At 46.1% G+C, this 20,421-nt stretch overlaps 1 protein-coding gene across 2 annotated transcripts in view; it reads right to left on the minus strand.

The window, feature by feature from the left end:
- TMEM201 (transmembrane protein 201) overlaps nucleotides 1-19,436 on the minus strand; it is a 45,530-nt gene extending 26,094 nt beyond the window's left edge. Inside the window, exons 1-5 of one of the 2 annotated variants that reach the window (XM_083628687.1) lie at nucleotides 18,473-19,436; nucleotides 8,294-8,414; nucleotides 4,631-4,825; nucleotides 1,831-2,007; nucleotides 140-540 (exon numbers count right to left, since the gene is read on the minus strand). In XM_083628687.1, coding sequence (XP_083484813.1) covers nucleotides 140-540; nucleotides 1,831-2,007; nucleotides 4,631-4,825; nucleotides 8,294-8,414; nucleotides 18,473-18,588 — 1,010 coding nt within the window. In that variant the 5' untranslated portion in view covers nucleotides 18,589-19,436. Of the gene's footprint in view, nucleotides 1-139; nucleotides 541-1,830; nucleotides 2,008-4,630; nucleotides 4,826-8,293; nucleotides 8,415-13,127; nucleotides 14,147-18,472 lie in introns of those variants that run through there. The other variant, XM_083628688.1, reaches the window with a different exon arrangement.
- Between the last annotated feature and the right edge of the window lie 985 nt (nucleotides 19,437-20,421).

Here is a 20,421-nt window from a genome sequence, read left to right on the forward strand (position 1 = left end):
ACTTTTTTAAAAAATTAAAACACACATCAACATTCTCCATGTCTGGGAACCTTATTTCATAAAATGTATAATTTATAATTAAGTAGTACATAAATGCCATGAATAAATGATTTAAAACCCATCCCAAAATCCCCCATACCTAATTCGTCCCGCCAGCAGCATGGCTAAGGAGCACGCCAGAAGACCAAGGACGACCACCGCAATCTGGTGATTCTTCCCGTAAGACCAAGCCACTCTCAGAGTCTCCACGACTTGCTCTGGCAACAGCCGGATCACTTCCTGCCAGCTGAGGACTTCCAGGAGAGTGCCGTTGCCCGGTGGTGGCACTGCTGGTGGCGATGAGCCAGTGTCGTTCCTCGCTGGCCCAGGGCTTGCTGGAGCAGGAGGAGTTGCATGCTCAGGGGAGAACGGGTTGCCCGACCCGTACAAGGCCATCGTGACGAGAACAATGCAGCTGAGGAAGGCCAGGAACCGGAGAGCAATCACTTGGGCTGGTGTGGTTGTGGCTGTGGTGGTGGACGAAGCCGCAGCATAAAAACTCTGCAGGGGAAGAGAAGAACCTTCAGAATCACAAGATTACAGTGCAGGCGGTGTGAGTTGTCTTTATATCTACATGGAAGGGAACACAACTGTGCATGATCAGGCTGGTTCTCTTGGCAACTTCTGAGCCAACAGGCAAGAAATGCTTGCATTCTAGGTAGGCTTCTAAACCACTGGAAAGGTTACGTGGCCCTAGTTGCATGTAACGCTAAACTGTGATGTAATAATAATAAATAACAATAAATTTTATTTATAACCCGCCCTCCCCAGCCAAGACCGGGCTCAGGGCGGCTAACACCAAGTATAAAAACAATTGATTAAAATACAACTTAAAAACAAGATTAAAGTACAACATTAAAATGCAGCCTCATTTCAGTAGAAACTCAAATCAAAAACTTTTTGGGGATGAAAACATCAAATCTTCACCAAGGCCAACTATCCAGACTGGTCCTACATGGGCCAGAAAAAAGCCAGGGAAGTCCTCAAATAGGAGTTCCATCACAGAAGGAGAAAGGAAAAAGGAAAGAGGGGATCAAATTGACTCCAATCCAAAGGTCAGGTGGAACAACTCTGTCTTACAGGCCCTGCGGAAAGAAATCAGATCCTGCAGGGCCCTGGTCTCATGAGACAGAGTGTTCCACCAGGCCAGAGCCAGTGTTGAAAAGGCACTGGCTCTGGTTGAGGCTAATCTGACTTCCTTAGGGCCCAGGACCTCTAGGGTGTTGCTATTTACGGATAAGATCCACCGCGGGGCAGACCAGGAGAGGCGGTCCCGTAAGTACGAGGGTCCTAGGCCATGAAGGGCTTATGTAGCATATGACTCAGGTCCCATGTAACACTAAACTGTGGCATAGCATAGGAAACAGGTCACATATGACACTAAACTGTGATGTAGCGTAATGGATGGCAACTTGCAGCATCACACCTAATTTCATGCAGCCCTTGGTCCAATTTTCACATGGGTGGCAAAATGAGCACAATAAAAAATTCAGTGGCAGAAAAATAGAGAGAAGAGAGAAGGCCTGGTGTAAAGAAACAGAGAATGAGAAAAGCGTGCTGGATCGGAAAGCCCTACTTAAGAGAAAATATATGACAATCTAAAAATAAAATGCATGATTCAGATTCCACCATCGCTGTGTGTCCATCCTCTTCTGGGTTCAGCACTTGTTGCTCCCACAGCCCATCCAAACAGGATGCCCTGCCTAATGAACAGCTGTCACTTCCTGCCCAAGTGTTATGCCCCGCCCACGCCCAATCAACAGCCGTTCCTTCCTGTTCCTTCTCCCTCACCTGCATGTAGGTCTTGTCTGTCTTCCGGTGGCTGAAGTGGTGCCGAAGCAGCAGGGCGCGGAGCTGCCGGTTCTGGTGCTTGATGTAGTACTCCACTGCGGCCTGGCAAGGGCGGCAGAGCTTGTAGGTCTGCTCCAGGTGATGCTTGTACACCTCAATCTCCTCGTCGTACTTGCCCTGCCCGGAAGAAGGAGCAGAAGCTTAGCTGGGGCAGGAGGGGCTCTGCATGCAGAGACACTTCCGGCTTCAATCCCCACCAGAAAAAGAGCACCAGACCCATGCTCCCGTTTCATGAGTATCTCTGCTACCTCATTGTTAGAGATGAAGCAGAATAGAGGAACATCGGTACCAGGCAGAAAACATCCTCACCAGTGCTATTTTTCTAGAAAAAGGTGCCAGAACTCACCATGAATGCCTCCCTTGTTCTCTTATAATGGCAATGGCGCCCACCTGGGAGGTGCTGGAACTGAGTTCTGGTGAGTTCCGACTGGGGAAAAAAAACACCTTAATTTTCACCCTCTCAGGCTTTTTAAACTCCTAGGCCAGTGGTTCTCAAAAGGTGTAGCACACCACATTGGTGTGGCAGGGAGCTTCAAAGACACTCAAGGAAACTTTCGAACATTTCAATGTAGTGAAGTATGGTATAGTATAAAAATATTGTTTTCTTGCAGAAAAGGGATAGCTGTCTTTTCAAAAAGAAAGCAAGAGTATCAAGGGAAACTTGAGGATATTCCTAGTTGTGATCCAGAACATGACTAAATAAGTATGAATTTCATGTATACATTATTATGATACATATGTAAGAGGCTCGTTTATAATTATATTTTGGGAATGATCCATATTCTTATGTAGCTGCATTGATTTATATTTTCTGGATGTCCCATGGTCATGTTATGAAGTAGTTGTGTTCCATGTTATAAACCAATCAGTGCTAGGAGTTGTTTCTTTTTGTTTTCAAATGTATTTCTTTATCAATTAAAAAAAATCAGGGTGGTACGAGCAAATTTTTATTCTGAAAGTGTGGCTCAGAGAAAAAGTTTGTGAACCACTGTCCTGGGCCATTTTAAATTTCACTGATGGATCAGTATTTTTCTGCTGGGTCTTACTGTATACAACACAGGGAGCAACATTCTACCAAGTCACAAGCATGACCCTATTCAGACCACACATTTAAAGCACTATGATACCACTTGAAACAGCCATGGTTTCTCCCAAAGAATTATGGGAGCGGTTGCTTGTTAAAGAGTTCTGAGCGCTGTTAAGAGACTCCTATTCCCCTCCCAGAGGGACAATTCCCAGAATGGCTTAACCATAAAACCCTCTTCCCGAGGAACTCTGGGAATTTTTGCTCTGTGAGGGGAACAGGGGTCTCCTAACAACTCCCAGCTCCCTTAACAAATAGATTCTTTGGGGGAAGCTACAGCTGTTTAAAGCGGTAGTGGCGCCTACCCTGTGGAACGCCCTCCCAGCAGATGTCAAGGAAATAAACAACTATTTTACTTTTAAAAGACAACTGAAGGCGGCCCTGTTTAGGGAAGTTTTTAATGTCTAATGCTGTATTGTTTTTAATATTCGGTTGGAAGCCGCCCAGAGTGGCTGGGGAAACCCAGCCAGATGGGCGGGGTATAAATAATAAATTATATTATTATTATTATCATTATCATAGTGCTTTAAAATGTGTTGTGTGAACGTGGCCTAAGAACTACCAGCATGAGATTCAGTTCCCTCTCAATCATACGTCCCCCAGAAACTCAACTAAGGGGGAAAAGGTTCCCCATGTGCTTAGCCTCAAGGCACCCTCCAACCAGACAAAAATCTTCTTGTGTTAAGTCATGGATGGGGAAAGCCGGCCTGTGTCTTGCCATTGCTATCCTGGTTGCCATGACACCTGAAATAAGTGGGGCAGGCATTTTCAAAGATGTCACCACCTGGAGTGGGGAAGGCAGTAACACATGAAAGCAGGGGGGGAAGGTAATAGAGACAAAGGGGGTAGGACGACAAGGCAGCAGCAGAAGACACTTGCAGGGCATTGCAAATTCAGACTGTGGCTGTATACACATCATGCATTTAAAGAACATGGCTTTCTCCCTCCCCAAGAGTCCTGGGAACTGTAGTTCAAGTGTGCGGAGAGTTGCAGCTCTGACAGGAAGAACACATTCCGTAATTTTTTATTTTTTTTTGGTGGGGGAAGCTCAAAATGTATGGTGCAGATGTATGCAGTCAGAGTTTAGATTCATAAACTAAAATTCATTTTAGACAAAATGATAACAATATTCAAAAGCCTCCTGTGAAATGGGCTACTCTTTGGCGTTCTTTGTAACTTTTCAACTTGAAGTGAGAATACCGTAAGACATTGAGGACAACATCTTGATAGTTATTAACAAAGCAAATCCTTAGGAAAAAAGAAAAGCAAGGAAAGGTCATAATTATTTTTCCGAGGGAGTGTGAATGCAGCAATGTAAAGCTGCATCCTTTTTTGTGTAATTTTAATGAAATTGTATTGTTTACTCTTTATTTTAATCGGTCGCTGAATTATAAGTTTTCCATGAAAGAAATCACACACTAACTACAGCTCCCACGATTTTTGGTGGGAACGTTAAGTGTATAGATTTAAAAGTATGATGTGTACATGAAATAGAATGATGTAAACAACCACAAAAGGTTTGTTTCCTAAGATCCAGAGGGTCGCATTTGTCTCCTGGGTCGAGCTTCCCCTTCTGTGGGTTTATGGCCTTAGGGAAGGTTAAGTACCAGAACCTTAAAATGAAGGGCTGCTCTGAGTCCCGAGATCAGTTCGTACCTCCTCCCTGGGTGTGAAGGACGCCAGCTGCTTAATCTTCATGGTCTGATGGTTGTTGCACTTCCTACAGAGAAGGACCTGGCTGCTCACCCACTGCTGGGGCTTGGTGGGGTCGTAGAAGGCGCCGGCCCCAGAGACAACGTGGTTCAGATGCTCCATGTACTGAGCTGGGATCGGCTTGTTGTAATCTCCGTTCTGCCAAGAGGGGTCAAAAGGAGAGGCAATGGTTACTCCAGTCTCCTTCCTGCTGCTCTACAACGTTTTTATTTTTATTTTTCATAAAAAATATCTATACACTGCTATTCTTTTTTTTTTTTAATTGGAGTTCACAACAATTGTACACTGTTTTAATTTTTATTATCTGCAGCCTGTGGTTCCAGGGCAGGTTACATTAACACACAACATTAGAGCACAATATTACAAACACTTTAAAACAGCTTAACAGTTAAAGAAATAAGGCGGGTCCTAAAAATGTACACCTCAAATGTCAAAAGCTGTATAATGAAGGTGACAGATGCACCTCTGTGGGGAGGGAGCTCCACAGTTGAGGGGCTGCCACAGAGAAGGCCCTTTTGTGGGCCACCATACAATAAAAAACATATTAAAGGCTTAAAATCAGAAATCCGTTACCTACAGTGAAAAGATGCATTCTTAACTGCCTGCATAAGCCTAATAGAAAATAAGTTTTCGGCAGGCATTTAAAAGTTTTGACAGAAGGCACCTGCTGAATCTCTGCTGGCAGAGCATTCCTCAATACTGAGATGAAGATACTGTTTCTTGCTGTTGTCAAATGGAACTCCAGCCCCAACATCTGGAGGGCCAGAGTTTCCCCCTGGTCCTACCGTTAGGGACCTTCCCATGGGCACCAAGCTCTTAAGAAGACCCAGAAATCTGTATAATTGGATTAAAAATTGGAAAATCAATAAAAATAATTGGGGGGGATTAAAAAAAAAAGAATACAAAATATTATGAATACAAAACAAAGCTGTATTTCATTGGGACTTGTCATTCCCGTGATTGGCCAGCCACATAAGTAACAAATGGCTGCCAAATGGAGGCAAAATCCATAGGTTTATTTGCACCCTGAGATACTCTTAATTTTTAAGGGCCAACAAAAGCAACCTTGGAAAGTTATTTATTATCATTTCAAATTATTGTTTTAAGTTTATAACCCGCCCTTCTTCTTTGCTCCTCTTGCTATTGTGAGCCAAGAAACAGTTGGGTTTAGCATCACGGCCAAACCCAGGCTCGTGGTTTGGAAAACCCACAAGTGGTATGCCACAAAACAAACCTTAATTAAAGTCCTAGCAACTCTCACTGCTAGGGTTATTGGTGGTTACTTGCCATGACAGCTGTGTACTACCCTCCAGGGCTAGAGGCGGTAAACTTCTGAAAACCAGTTGCTGTGGTTCTCAAGTGGGGAGTGCACCACTGCACTGCTTATGGGCTTTCCATAGGCACCTGGCTGGCCACTTTGAGGATGCCGGACTAGATGGGCCTTCTGATCTGATGATCCAGTAGGGATCTTTCAAAGTCAATTCATAAGAGTAACTGGGGCATTTGGTTTCATGAGTCCCACCAACTGGAGGACCTACGGGAAAACTGGCGAGATCCAATTAAGGCAGAACTGAGTGAGGGGGCAACAGTCCACTTCTCTTGTACGGAAGATGGATAAAAATTGTACCAGAGTTTATTTGAAGAACCAATTCACAGTAAAGTGTGAAGTACAGATGGATTTTATTTCATAAAATGTGTATTATACCTCTTGATTGTAAAAAAACAACAACCAGAAAGATTCAAAGTGGTTTACAAAATGAATAACACAATGAAATGATCCATCAAAAGCAACTATTTAAAATCTTCAAAAATAATTATCTTGTGCCTCCTCCTTGAGAGGTCCAGAATTTGGCAACACAAGAATGGGCCTTCTCTGCAGTGGCTCCCCGTCTGTGGAATGCTCTCCACAGGGAAGTTCGCCTGGTGCCTTCATTATATACCTTTAGGCACCAGGCAAAAACATTCCTTTTTAAACAGGCCTTTGGTTGATCTGATTTACACCCTATGCCCTTTTAAAATGTGTTGGGTTTTTTGTGGGGAGGGGCTATTGGGTTGTTGTTTTTATTTTTATTATGTATTTTTAGATCTTGATTTTGTTCTGTAAATCACCCTGAGACCCCTAAGTATAAGGAGGTATATAAATTCAATAAAGAATAATAGTTAAAATCAACGATAACCTAAAATCCAGATTTTAGGAAGGTAAAATTATGTCTGGGTAGGCTGGCCTAAACAAAAACAATTTTAGCAGGCACCTAAAAGAGTGCAGTGAAGGCGCCTCCCTGGTTTCAATAGGCAGGGAGTTCCAAAGTGTGGGTGTTGCCACGCTAAAGGATGGATTCCTTATAAATGCAGAATGAGTATTATGTGGCGCCTTGTAACATTCTGCAGAATGAAGAGGCAGAGCAAGCATATACGGATGGGGTCAGGTGAACTCACAGGTAAACTGATCTGAAGCTGTTAAAGTTACCTCCTAAGCCCACTGATTCTCATTCAATGCTCACTCCAAATCTATCCCACTTACCTTAACATTCCACACCCCAAAACTATCTCCTCCCTTCAATCCCAAAGGTGGTTCACTCGTTACACCAACTTTTGCTTTTAAGCTCCCACCCTCGACCTCTGCCAGTAAATTCTACCAACAGGGACATACACCCAAAAAATCAGAAGCCCACACCATAACAACTCGGAAGCAGGGCCTTTGTTGTGGTTGCCCCTGTTCTGTGGAACAGCAGCCCTGCTGAGATACAGCAGGCACCCACAGATCTGTACTTCAAAGAAACAACCCAATTACATTTTTGCTTTGATAAGCTTTTCCAGCCGGGCGAAAAGGTCTCTTGCCTTAAGGCGTTCAAACTGTATTGCGTATCTTCAGTGCCAGTCGCTACCCGTCAGCCTTGCCTACCTCACAGGGATGCTGTGAGGATGAAACGGAGACGGGGAGAAGTGTGTGTGCACCACCTTGAGCTCCTCTCGGGAGAAAAAAGGTGGGATATAAATGTAATGAAATTAAGATAGATAGATAGATAGATAGATATATGTAAAAGGGGATTCATAAATTGATACACACCAATATCGAACAGACATATATGCATGGGTTGGCACCGGGTTTGTACCCAAGGCTAGCCCCACCCAAGAGCATACCCATTGAAAGCAATGACCACAACTAACTTAGGGCCATTAATTTCCATGGGTCTACTCTGGAGCAAAACGTAGGCCACATTCACACCATATATTTAAAGCGCTATTACTGCACTTTAACAGTCATGGTCCCCCTAGGCAAAAAATCCTGGGAACTGTAGTTTGTTAAGGGTAAAGGGTGCTTAAGAGACCCTATTTTCCTCACAGTTATAATTCCCAGAATGCTGGGAATTGTAGCTCCATGAGGGGAACAGGAGACCTCCTAACAGCTCTCAGCACATTTAACAAACTATATAAAAAAATTGGGGGGGGGGGGGGAGAACAATGACGGTTTAAAGTGGTATCATAGCGCTTTAAACACATGATGTGAATGTGGCCTCAGTTGGAGGCAACCCAGCTTGCTTTGGCCCTTGACCGCCATTTCATCTCGTCATAGAGGCTTTACGAGGCGCCACTCTTGAAACATACCTCTTGGAAGCCATTGTACTGCTCGCAGTTGGGGCAATCCCAACAGTTCCGGTTCCCGTACGGAACCACGGTGTCCTGGTTGCAGAACCAGCAATTCACAGTCATGTGGGTGGGTTTCTTCCTGTGGGGAACAGCATAAAAAAAAAGTATACATCACACTGGGCCCTGGGAGGAGGAGGCCCAATGTGACACATTTCAGTCAGGCAAAAACATAGCAAGGAAGTTATGAAGCAGGGCCAGGAAGGGTTGTGGAGAGATTTCCGAGGGCCAGGCAAGAGCAGCCTGGAGGGCCACAATAGTCTTCTTGGCCTGAGATTCCCCACCCCTGGCTTAGAGAATCGTATAATAACACCCACGGTTTGATATACTCTTTTTATATGCAAATTAGGCCACATCCAACTACATTCTCCTCAAACAGACCTAAAGTTACTCATGGCCATTAACCAAAAGCTAGTCCTCCTCAGAGCAGACCCATCTTAAAGTTAACAGGCATGACTATCTTGGGTTCCTTATTTTCAAATGGGCCTACTCCGAGTAGGACCTAGTTAAGATACAAGCTTTTAATTCCTGCTCAAAGGTCCGCTGTTGATGTTTTGCTTTTTTAATAGCGGGAATTGCTTTAGGCCCACCTGGTGGGGGAAGAAAGTGAGATCAAAGATTTTTAATAATAATAATAATAATAATAATAATAATAATAATAATAATAATAGTGGTTGTCTAGCAACCGCAAGACACTGCCTTCTAATCACTTCCTGCAGGCTTTCAAAGGTCATGTCCTGTGGTTGCTAGGCAACCTCAATTTGCTTCAACCTCCACCGTGGTACACAGCAAACACAGGGCATCCCTTTGAGCATCAGCAAGCAGTTAGAAGACCTCAACTTCTAGGGTTACCAAAGTAACCACCTTGCAGTTGCTTGGCATACCCCCAGAAACGCTTGCAGGTTGACCTGGAAGCAATTCGGGACAGTACTGCAACCACAAGATCCTCCCACCTCTCTTTACCAGGCAACAGACCAAATTTTCCCCTTTCCCGCCAAAACAGAAAAATAAGATGGAGACCCAGAAAATGGAAAAGCCGTAGATGTCCAATCCAGGGAGGAGTGGGGCCCATGGCTGGGATTTCCCCATCATATTTTTCTGGGAAGGGAAGAATTTGCTGCCCAAAGCCAGAGAGCTTAATGGGGCAGCTGTAAACAGTAAACGAGCAGAGCCACAAGTGAAAAGCAGAACTTCAATAGAAAAGGATTGCCTGTCTATGCACTGGAATGAAACACTTGCCATCAAAATGAGCAGCTGTTGGGGCTTAACCCTTTTGGACAGAGGGAGAGTCATTTGCTTTGTTTTTTTTAAAAAAGATAAGCAAAAGTCTAAGAACAGGCTTTTGAAGACAGACTTGTTCACACAGACATTCCCTTGCTCACTCAACCTGTTTTAATTGCTGTGTTGTTTCAAAATGACTTTTATACTGCATAATTTTACCTTGGATTGTTATATATATAATGGATTTTTTAAATTGCATATCTTAACTGTGAGTGTTTATGTTTTCAATGGGACTGTTTTAGTGTTCATTTTAATTAGGTGCATTTATATTTTCATGTTTTAATGGGATTTCTTTTATTAAACTTCGGGCCATGATGCCTTGGTGCTTGAAAAGTGCGCTTAGAAGCCAAGCTTCTGTGTGTATATAATAATGATAAAGGTCTTTTATTTCACAGCAGCTACAGAAGTGGGTGACTTGTTCATGTGAACAAGCCATCTCAGACAGGAGCACAAGAAATTGTATTACATTGAGTCAGACAAGCTCTGTACTGTCTGCACTGACTGGCAGCAACTCCCAAGGATTTCACCACGCCTACCTGAAGACGCCAAGGTATGAACCTGGGGACTTTTTGCATGCAAAGGAGATACTCTACCACTGACGACCAACTAACCATCAAAGACCTGACCTGGAATGAAAGCTACCTCCCCCCCCCCCCATTTAAGTAGGGGGCATGTGTTTTGTATTTGGGCCTGTGCATATGCAGAGACAAGCTGTGCAAAATAAAAATAAAAATTATGGGTGACCCAAATGCCAGTTAGTTATTCCATGAGCACAGCTTTCCTCTCTATAAACGCAAAGTGCTGCTAATGACTTATAAAGCCCAACACAGTTTAGGCCCAGTCTATCAGGACGGCCATATTCTCCCATATGAACCTGCCTGGGCTGTGTGATCTTCAGTGCCACCACCCTTATGTGCAGACTTGGTGTTGATGTGAAAAAGGGCCTTCTCGGTGGCTGCTCCCAGACTCTGGAACTCCCCTCCTAGAGAAGCTTGGCTGGCTCCCTCCTTGTTGTCCTTCGACTGGCAGGTGAAGACTGTCTCATTCCGAAAGGCCTTTGGGAATTGACTGGTTTTTAAGGAAAGGGCTTTTAATAGTGCTGTGCTGTTTTAATTGTATTTTAATAGATTTGTTTTCTTTATATATTTTTAAAATTTTATTAGAGATCAATTACTTTTATCTTTTATATGCTTCTAGCTTTCTGTTTTGGCCTCTCATGAAGAGAAGCCTCAGATTATGATTGCAGGGTCCAGGTCAGTTCATAATCTTGTGTTTAAAGTATAATACATTTTCTAAAAAGCTGCCATCTAGTTGCTCCCACCCAAAGTGTGTCAGCGGCCAAGGTATTCCCCAAGGCATCTTTGCTACGTTTCTTTAGCTGCCAGGCAAAAACATTCCTTTCCTCCTAGGCCTTTGGCTAATTAAACAGTCTATGGCCTTTTAAACTGTGTGTGCAGGATGGGATGGTATTGCTTTTGTTTGTTACTACGTTATATATTTTTGTGTTTTTACACTGTAAAGCACCCTGTGATCCTAGGATGGGCAGTGCATCATCATCATCATAATAATTATTATCATCATCATCATCTCCATGCTGTTTCATTCTGTGCCAGTCGCCTTGAGTCCTGATCTGGGTGGAAAGCAGGATATAAATAAATACAACAACAACAGTAGTAGCAATAATATAGTGCACGGGTGTCAAACACAAGGCCCGCGGGCCGAATCCGGCCCGCCAGACCTCGTCATGTGGCCCTTGTAGCCGCCGCCGACCGCCAGCCTTCACCTTTTATTCTCGCTTTTTTTAAATTTTTGACACAAGAAAGCCGCCTCTTCAGCGCATGCGCGGCAGCCTACAAGCCAGAGAACGTCTGCCCTCTAGCGGCGCCGGCCGTTCTACACAGGAAACCTCCACTTTACATGTCCTTTACCTAGTCCTACAGATACAACCGGCCCTTTGAGGGTGACCAAATTGCTGATGCGGCCCCCGATGAATTTGAGTTTGACACCCCTGATATAGTGCCAGGTATTGCTGCAGGCAAAACAAGACTTCAAATTCCGCCAAGCACAGCTGCCCGAGATGGGAATTCCACTCCCCTTACCCAACACACCTCACCTCTCCACCATCTGTTTCCACATGACTTCAGCACAAGGGCTCCTTTGAACTACAGCTGTCGGAAGCACCACAGAGCAAAAAGGCCCAGCTGATGCAAACAGGGGCCAAGGGAATGCTTGGGACATCCATCTGCTGCAATGCAAGCCAAGCATACCTCCTGCCTGGGCTCATGTCCTCAACCAGCAGGCTTGGGCGTCACAGACCCTTCTTTCTTGGAATTAATTAACAAACTATTTTCATTAGGGCGCACAGAATTGCAGAGTTGGGAGGGATCCCAAGGGTCATCTAGTCCAACTCCCAGCAATGCAGGAGTCACAAATAACGGATCCCTTTTTGCCACAGCAGGCATTGTTTTAGAAGAGGTATTCTTCCTCCTCTCCCTGAGACTCAGAGGAGAGAACACCTGTGTGTGTGTGTGTGTGTGTGTGTGTGTGTGTGTGTGTTGCACACTCTCTCCTAACCTTTCTTTAGAATCTGGCAACCAATCTATCAGAAGGGGGCACCTTTTAGCATCAGTAACAATAATCCACTTAATTTACCAAAACTATTTTTAAAACTTATTTTAAGAAGGGCTAAACAGTGTACGTGTATATATATGTGTATATATTCACACCTCTTAACCCTGAGCTTTTGACACACGTAATGTCCACTTTTAGGACCCACCTTATTTTTGCAATCGCAAGTTGTTTTTAACTTAATGAATATTATATATTCATGGTAACTCGGGTTACAGATGCTTCAGGTTACATACGCTTCAGGCTACAGACTCTGCTAACCCAGAAACTCGGGTTAAGAACTTTGCTTCAGGATGAGAACAGAAATCGTGCAGCGGCAGCAGGAGGCCCCATTAGCTAAAGTGGTGCTTCAGGTTAAGAACAGTTTCAGGTTAAGAATGGACCTCCAGAACAAATTAAGTTCTTAACCCGAGGTACCACTGTACACTGCTGGACTCCAATGCTCATCAGCTCCAGCCGGAATGGATAATGGTCAGGTCCGGCGATCTAAATTCGCCCAGCACACTTTGCACCTGGCTACCAGGTGCCCGGGTGGCACCTGACGTCTCCACCACCTGGAGGTGCATGCCTGGGGATCCTTGCAGCGTGACTATTTTCAGACACATCCTGTGGAATTCTATCCATTATATTTTATCTGCACAATCAGAATGAATTTCAGGAACCCCAAAGTCGCATGGGGTAAAATGATTTTCGAGCCATCTGGCCCAAAAAGGGCAACTAGGCGTTCCATTTTGGTTGACTGTAACCCTGGTTTAAGAAGCCATTTGGTGCCTAGCTCATATATCTGAGTTTCTAACACTGCTCTGGGCTGATGCAAAAGTGGAGTCTGACAACATCTAGAAGGCACCACAATAGCAAAATCCAGGACAGCGGTAGCCAGTCTTACTGGATTCTACATGAAAGCTGTCTGAGAGATGGCTTTTCTTCCTCACAAACAGCAGAGAGCAACAAACAGGCCCAATCAAGAGTTTCCACCGAGGTCAAGTCTTATCAGCCATTCTGGCTCCAGATGCCCCTACTCAGCTCTCTTGTGCCTTCTGCTTCCTCAAATGAAGGGTGTATGGCAATCCTTTCATTTCAGACAAACTGGGAGCAGCGTGGAGATTTCCTCAGCTTGTGCCTTTCTCAGACGAAGAAGCGATAATCTCGTGGCACTATTTCCGTGATCCTACTCTGTCTGGGGCCACAGACGCATTAAGAACAAAAACAATGCTGTTTTAGATCAAGGAAACGCAGAAGGGGGTGGCTGGTCTGAACAAGATGGAGATTATCAGGCAAATCACAGGCCCTGCAAATCTGCCTGCTCAAGCATTGTGTCCAGGAGAGGGCAAGAAATTCAGAAGCACTGCATAATGTTTACTACACTCCTGCATCTGTTACCAGCACATGGGGTTCTGATGTATGCTGCCTTTGTATATGGAGGTTCTATTTCATCAATATAAGCAATAGTCATTGATAGACTGATGCCTCACATTATTTTTTCTTTGAAGCTGAAGTTAGCACCCCCTCCCCACGTGCAATGAAACCCCAGCAAAACACATATCTTAGAACAAGGAAGGGGAAACTTTTTTCCAGCTTGAGGGCCACATTCCCTTGTTAGTAACCTTCTGGGGGCCACATGCCAGAGGCAGAGGTGAGCAGTTAAGGGATGCGACTCTTCCCTTTGCAAAGTAAGCTTATATTCCAGTCATGCAAAAGCCAGAGAGCTACACACACCCATTTTTATAACCAGAAAAGCAATGAGTTTTATCACAATTCAAGGACACTCTGCAGAAAGGCAAAGGCACTGATAAAAGACACATTAAACTCTTATCTGGGGAAAGCTGCTTGCCCCACAAACGGCATTCCAAAGTTACTCAAAACTACGAAGGTTGGGCCTGATTCCTGGGCCACAAAGCTCAAGCAGGGAGCCAGAATTTAAGGGCTAGAACACAGAAGTTCAACGAAAACTTGCAGGCAGTGTAGATGATGGATAACAAGGTCAGACGTATCCTGGATAAGGAAAATACACTGCAGAGCCATGAAGCTCAATGGGGGTCCTTGGAAAAATCAGGCTGTCACTTAGCCTACCTGAAAAGGCTGTTGGGAGAATAACCTTTTCTTGCCAGAATCAGCTACACTCAGAGGAGAGTATCCACTGCACCTCTGCGTGTCCAAAATAACGATTCATGGAGAAATACACGGAAACCTATTTTTCCAGATTTAACATGATTCCAGAAGTGGTTTTTTAAAAAAAAATCGGGGGTGGGGTGCATTTTAAGAATTAAAACTTTGGGAGCCACTGTTGCAGTGCAAGAAAGCAGTCATTAACTTGCCACAAAAAAAGGGAAGTGGACACTTTAAAATGTTCTTCCCAAGTTCTGCTCAGGCAGTGTCCAGTCATCATGACCCCTGGAGGAAGATGGAGAAAAGCGGCTGTACAAGACCTCCTCCCCAAACGAAATGCATTCCTCACATTCCACCAGAGAGACATTCTCAAGGCTGATCCTTTGCCTGCAATTGATGAAAAAAAAAACCTATTCACTCATTTTGCCTGCCTCCTCTAATCATTCTCCCTAGTCAAACAACAGGAATGTTAACGCTCACCTGCAGCATCTGCTTCAGACTGAAAACAAAATAAGCTCTGCTTTGCTGGAATTTTTTGAGATTTCCATGCAAGCCTCTGAGAGCCCAGGTTGGTGGCTAGTCCAGCATCATGTTCTCACAGCAGCCAACCAGATGCCTGTGAGAAACCAGCGAAAGCAGGACCCTAGCACAAGAGCCCAATCCCCTCCAGTTTCCAGCAACTGGCTTTCAAAAACATTGCTACCTCTGACTGTGGACGCACAGCCCAGCCATCGTGACTAACAATCAATGGACTTCCGTTTGAGCAGACGGAAGGAGAACCTCATTCAAAGTCACTGCTCCTCCCTTTCAGCCTCCAACCTACCTATGCTACCATCCCACCTTACAGGGCTGTGGTAAAGCATGTAATGCTATCATGTATGCAAAGGGTGGCCCTCCAGGTCGCATGATCTGGTCCTCCGAACCCCCCTTCCCAAAGTCAGAATCCTCATGAGCCTTGCTCTGCACCCTCCTCAAGTGTTCTTGCCTGGCTGGATTGTGGCCTTGAACTCTGATTTTGCCTGCCTGGATGGAGGATCAGGAGAGGTGTGTTTAGAGAAACAAGACCGCTGGATGAAAGGGGAGGAAATTACATTAGTTGCCATACTAGGATGTGGCCCTCAGAAGGGAAAATGGCCCTTGGGAACGTGAGGAAATAATTATTATCTTATGATTTACTAGCTTCCTCGAGTGCTGACACCTCCACCATGGGAAGCAATGACAGCTGAATTAGCACAGGACCAACACAGGTTCGTAACAATAACGTTTTTAAAATGCACAGACCCAAACTGTTCTCAGGGGGCACTTTATTCAATTAGAAACATGCAACTGCAGAGGACGTGGCTTTAAATAATGTGTTTCCACACACAGAGAGAAGGGATCACTATATGTCAAGGGAGGAACGTGGGTGGCGCTGTGGGTTAAATCACAGAGCCTAGGACTTGCCGATCAGAAGGTCGGTGTTTCGAATCCCCGCGACAGGGTGAGCTCCCGTTATTGCTCGGTCCCTGCTCCTGCCAACCTAGCAGTTCGAAAGCACATCAAAGTGCAAGTAGATAAATAGGTACCGCTCCGGCGGGAAGGTAAACGGCGTTTCCGTGCGCTGCTTTGGTTTGCCGGAAGCGGTTTAGTCATGCTGGCCACATGACCCAAGGGAGCTGTACACCGGCTCCCTTGGCCAATAAAGCGAGATGAGCGCTGCAACCCCAGAGTCGGCCACGACTGGACCTAATGGGCAGGGGTCCCTTTACCTTTACACAGAGAGAATGCAAATCAGTAGAACAGACTCCCTTGGAAGGTGGTGGACTCTCCTTCAGTGGAGGCTTTTAAACAGAGGTTGGATGGATTCTTTAGCTGCGATTTCTGCATTGCAAGGGGCTGACCTAGATGAACCTTGGGGTACACCTTCCAACTCTACAATCTATAAAAACCAAAACCTGACTTGGTTCCATTGAGAACCTCTGGCAACAAAGGAACTATTATAACTGGAAAGCACATTTCAATCTTACACCACATCTTACGTACGGATGTGTGTGTGTGTGAGAAAGTGTTCTACTTTCCTCCTACCACCCCATGCATCTGTATACATTCTCACCTTGGGATTCTAGGACTGGAAGAAGGCAAGCCCAGAACAGCAACTCATACAGAAGCACAACCCTTGAGAGAAAGGACACTTTGCCATAGCTCTGCAACTGGGAGTGACTGACTGACTGAAGCCTATCTAGTTCAGAAACAGCAGAATTACCAAGTCAGCTTTCACTGGAGTTCAAAGCAGGCTGCTCCCTAGACTGTTTTATTTATTTACAACATTTGTATGTAACCCCATAATGTGAAGTTCTTTAGGAAACTTTCAAGGGCATATTACTCATTTCAGACTCATTAACTTCTTCCTCAAGGCACACAGTTTGAGAATCGCAGTCCTTATGGGATCAGGAAGCTTGTGTCCACCTGGGCACTTTCCTATGTCCACAGTGACCCACAGAAGCAAAACGTTACCCAAAGCATCCAACGGTTGGGCCGGGCTTTCGCCAACCCGATACCCTCCAGTGTTAGAAATCAGCCCTGTGAAGTAGATTAAGAGGCTATGACTGGCCCAAGGTCACCCAGCGAGCTTCATGACTGAGGAGGGCTTTGAACCTGATCTCTCAGGTCCTATTCTGACACTCTAACCACTACACCACACTGACTTCCAAGAGCCCTGCTGCTATGCGACAGCTCTATAAATTACGTAGGTAAGTAAATATGGGGAAAGCAAAATGTCACCTAGAGAAAGATCTGAAATATTTTCCTTAAAGCTTGAATTTATTTTAGTCTGGATTGTTTGGTTTGATGTTTTAATGTGTTGTAAACCACCGTGAGATTGTTTTTTTAAGATTTAGTGGCATAGAAATGCAATTAATAAATAACAACAATTCACTGGAAAAAAGGTGCCCAGACATTCCATTGTGGTGACCACAACCCAGGTTTAAGGTGCTATTTGGTGATTAGCTTATATATCTGAGTTTCCATGACTGCCTCCAGCCTCAGCCAGCATTGCCAACAGGCTGGGATGCATCGCAAGGACCACAGAAGGCTGGATTAGACCCAACTTTTAAGCAGGCTTTCAAGATGCACATCCAAGCTTATATATGAGAGTTTCTAACACTGTACTGGATATGGAACAAAGCTGAGAGAACAGGGATACTGTAAGGTCACTTCTTGTGCACAACCACCAATATTTGGGCAGGATTCCCTAAATCACAACTTCAGTAACAAAACCACCCCTTATATGCTTATCCGCTCATAACTCCGGTTCAAATCCACTGAGCAACATGGGACCGTGTAAATTTCAATAGACAATCAGTATGGCTAGGAAGGGCTGAAACCCTAGAAAGCTGCTGGGAATCACAGTAGAAGAATACTGAGCGAGACGGACAAAGGGTCTGACTCAAGGCAGCTTTTATGCAGCACCACGAAGACTAGAATCTTGCTCTGTTTTGGGGGGAGGGCCTTGAGCGGAGTGGTAAGAGCATCTGCCTTGCACGCAGAAGATCCCACGTTTAATCCCCAACAGATTCTCCAGGTAGGGCGTGGAGAGACACCTGCCAGTCCGTGCTGACAACACTGAGATAGGTAGGTTGTCAGTTCCGCCTCAATTAAAAGACAGTTTTCGCCTTTCATCACTGTAAAACTTTTGTGGTCATTTTTTAATAAAGCTAACTCGGCATTCATTGAAACCCGTTCGGATGGCACCCTTCTCTACAAGCGGTTCGTGACTCCGGAAGGGGGCGGGACTTCACCTCCCCCTCCAAGAAAAAAACCCCGGACATTTAAAAAAATATTCCTCTCTCCCAAAAAGAAACAAGAGAAGCAAAGAGGCGGGAGGAAAGACTCGCCCTCCCGCACGAAGATCCCGGCAGTTCAAATCGAAGGGAGGCGAGTCTCAAGCATGGTCGCTCCCCTTCCGAAGGCTTAAGGCGGCAACCCCGCCCAGCTTGCCTGGCTGGGCCTCCCAAAGCATGCTCGCCTCCTGGAGGCAGCTTAATCCGCGCGGCGGATCTTTTATATTACAATACATTATCATTTGTATTACTGCCTCGATCGCAATTCCACGGGACATGTAGGTATTTAAAATAAAGCACAGCTTACCTCCGGGCGATTTTGTACAGCAGGACTCCGCCGGCAGCGGCGCACACAGTCACCCCCAGGCCCCCGGCCAGGCCGGCGGTGGGGCAGCCGGCCAGCAGCGCGCCGACTCCCTCCATGGCCGCTGGGCTCTGCGGGAGAAAAGGCTCAGGGAGGAGGAGGAGGGAAGGGGAACTGAAAAGGGAGCGGGGGGGGGGGAGTAAACGGAATTGCAACGACCGCTGCTCGGATTCCTCGTGCGAGGGGGCGGTTGCGAAAGGAGAAGGAGGAAAAAAATAATAAAAGGCTGTTTCCACCGCGCGCTCAGCAAAGAAAGAACGGCGCCTCCTCTTAGAACGCGTCGAGGGGGAGCGTTCTTAGAACGTTCAGTTGCGGCTTTCGGAGCGCGAGGAGGCGGAGGAGAGAAGCGCCGGATGCGGATTGGAATGCTCGGCCGAGCCTTTCGGAACGCTGAGTAACGAGCAGCCTCTTTAGAACGCGGAGTGTCCAATCGCGCGCCCGGCTCCCTTTCTCACCTCCACGCCTCACTCCCCCGCCCCCCGCGGCGCCCTCTGCTCCAACGCTTTGAAGAATTAGAAGAAAGCGCGCCCGCGCATGGCAGAGGGAAATCCAGAAAAAGCGCCAAAGGCGGAACGGGTTGATCAAGAGCGTTACCCCCCGCCCGGTTCAGTAGACACAGCGGGCAATTGGAGCGGTTCCTTTTCTCCTCCCCTCTTTCTATAAAGCGGTATGACCTTCCCTCCACTGCCGCCGCCGCTCCTCCTCTTCCAGGAGGCACCGATCCGCCCCCTTCTCGCATATACCCGCCGCTGGCTGCCTCGCCTCCAATCACCGGCACGAGGCGTGGGTAAGCATGGCTGGAGGCGGCGCGGGGAAGGAAAAAGGAATCCGAGGCGGCGATCCTTTTACGCACGCTTTCCCCCTTTGGGAGTAAGCGCTGCTGAACGCAGCACGTGGCTGTGGAAGTGGGAGCTTTGCACACGCGCACACCCAAACGATTCGGGGTACGGAGCGCCGTGCACACCGAAGCACTGCTCACCCCATGGTGGAATGACGACGAAAATAAGCAAACCTTTTGTGTGTGTTCACGCAGAGTGGCGTCAAAAATCAAGCGGATCACCCTTTATTTATCTTTAAAAAAAAAGCGTGAGTCTAATAAATTTTAAAAAGGAAGCAAGAGACTTCCACGCCCCCGGCTGGCAAATCGAAAATATCCGTCACGACTCACGCCTTTGAAATGCTTGATCCGTGCTTGTGGCAGGACCTTGGAGGAAGCGAGACCCCGTTTTTAAAGCTGGCTTTTCGTGCTTGGAAAAACTCCTCTCCTCTCAAAAGCTGATTCACGCGCGCAGGCTGGCACGATGCTGGCCTTTCACGCGGCGGCGGCGGCGAGCACGAACACCAGTCTCCCACCTTTTCAGTCCACGACTCCTTCGCTGTAACGCGGAGTCGAGGCAACCGGGAAGGAGAGAAAAAAGTAGATCGTGGGAATGACTCATAGGGGTTGTAGGCTCCCCGCACACTCAGGAGTTAGGAAATGCTGTGGGCTGCATCCATCTAAGTCCTACTCAGATGAGACCCATTGAAATGAATGGACCCAAGTTAGTCATGTGCATTAACTTTAGTGTGTCTACTCTGAGTAGGACTAGCATTGGCTTAAAAGGCTTCGCTGAAAGGTTGCTAGGACAGGACTAACCTGTCAAATTCACAAATTTCATTGGGTCTACCCTGAGATAAAGTTAGCTGGGCCGTTTTGTATACAGTGGTACCTCTGGATACGAACGGGATCCGTTCCAGAGCCCTGTTCACATCCAGAAGCAAATGCAACTAGTGACGGCACGTCTGCGCTTGCCACTTTTCGCCCCTTCTGCGCATGATGTCATTTTGAGCGTCTGCGCATGCGCGAGCAGTGAGACCTGGAAGTAACACACTCCTTTACCTCCGGGTTGCCA

The sequence above is a fragment of the Podarcis filfolensis genome (genome assembly GCF_964270895.1).
Source record: "Podarcis filfolensis genome assembly, chromosome: 8".
Lineage (NCBI taxonomy): Eukaryota > Metazoa > Chordata > Lepidosauria > Squamata > Lacertidae > Podarcis > Podarcis filfolensis.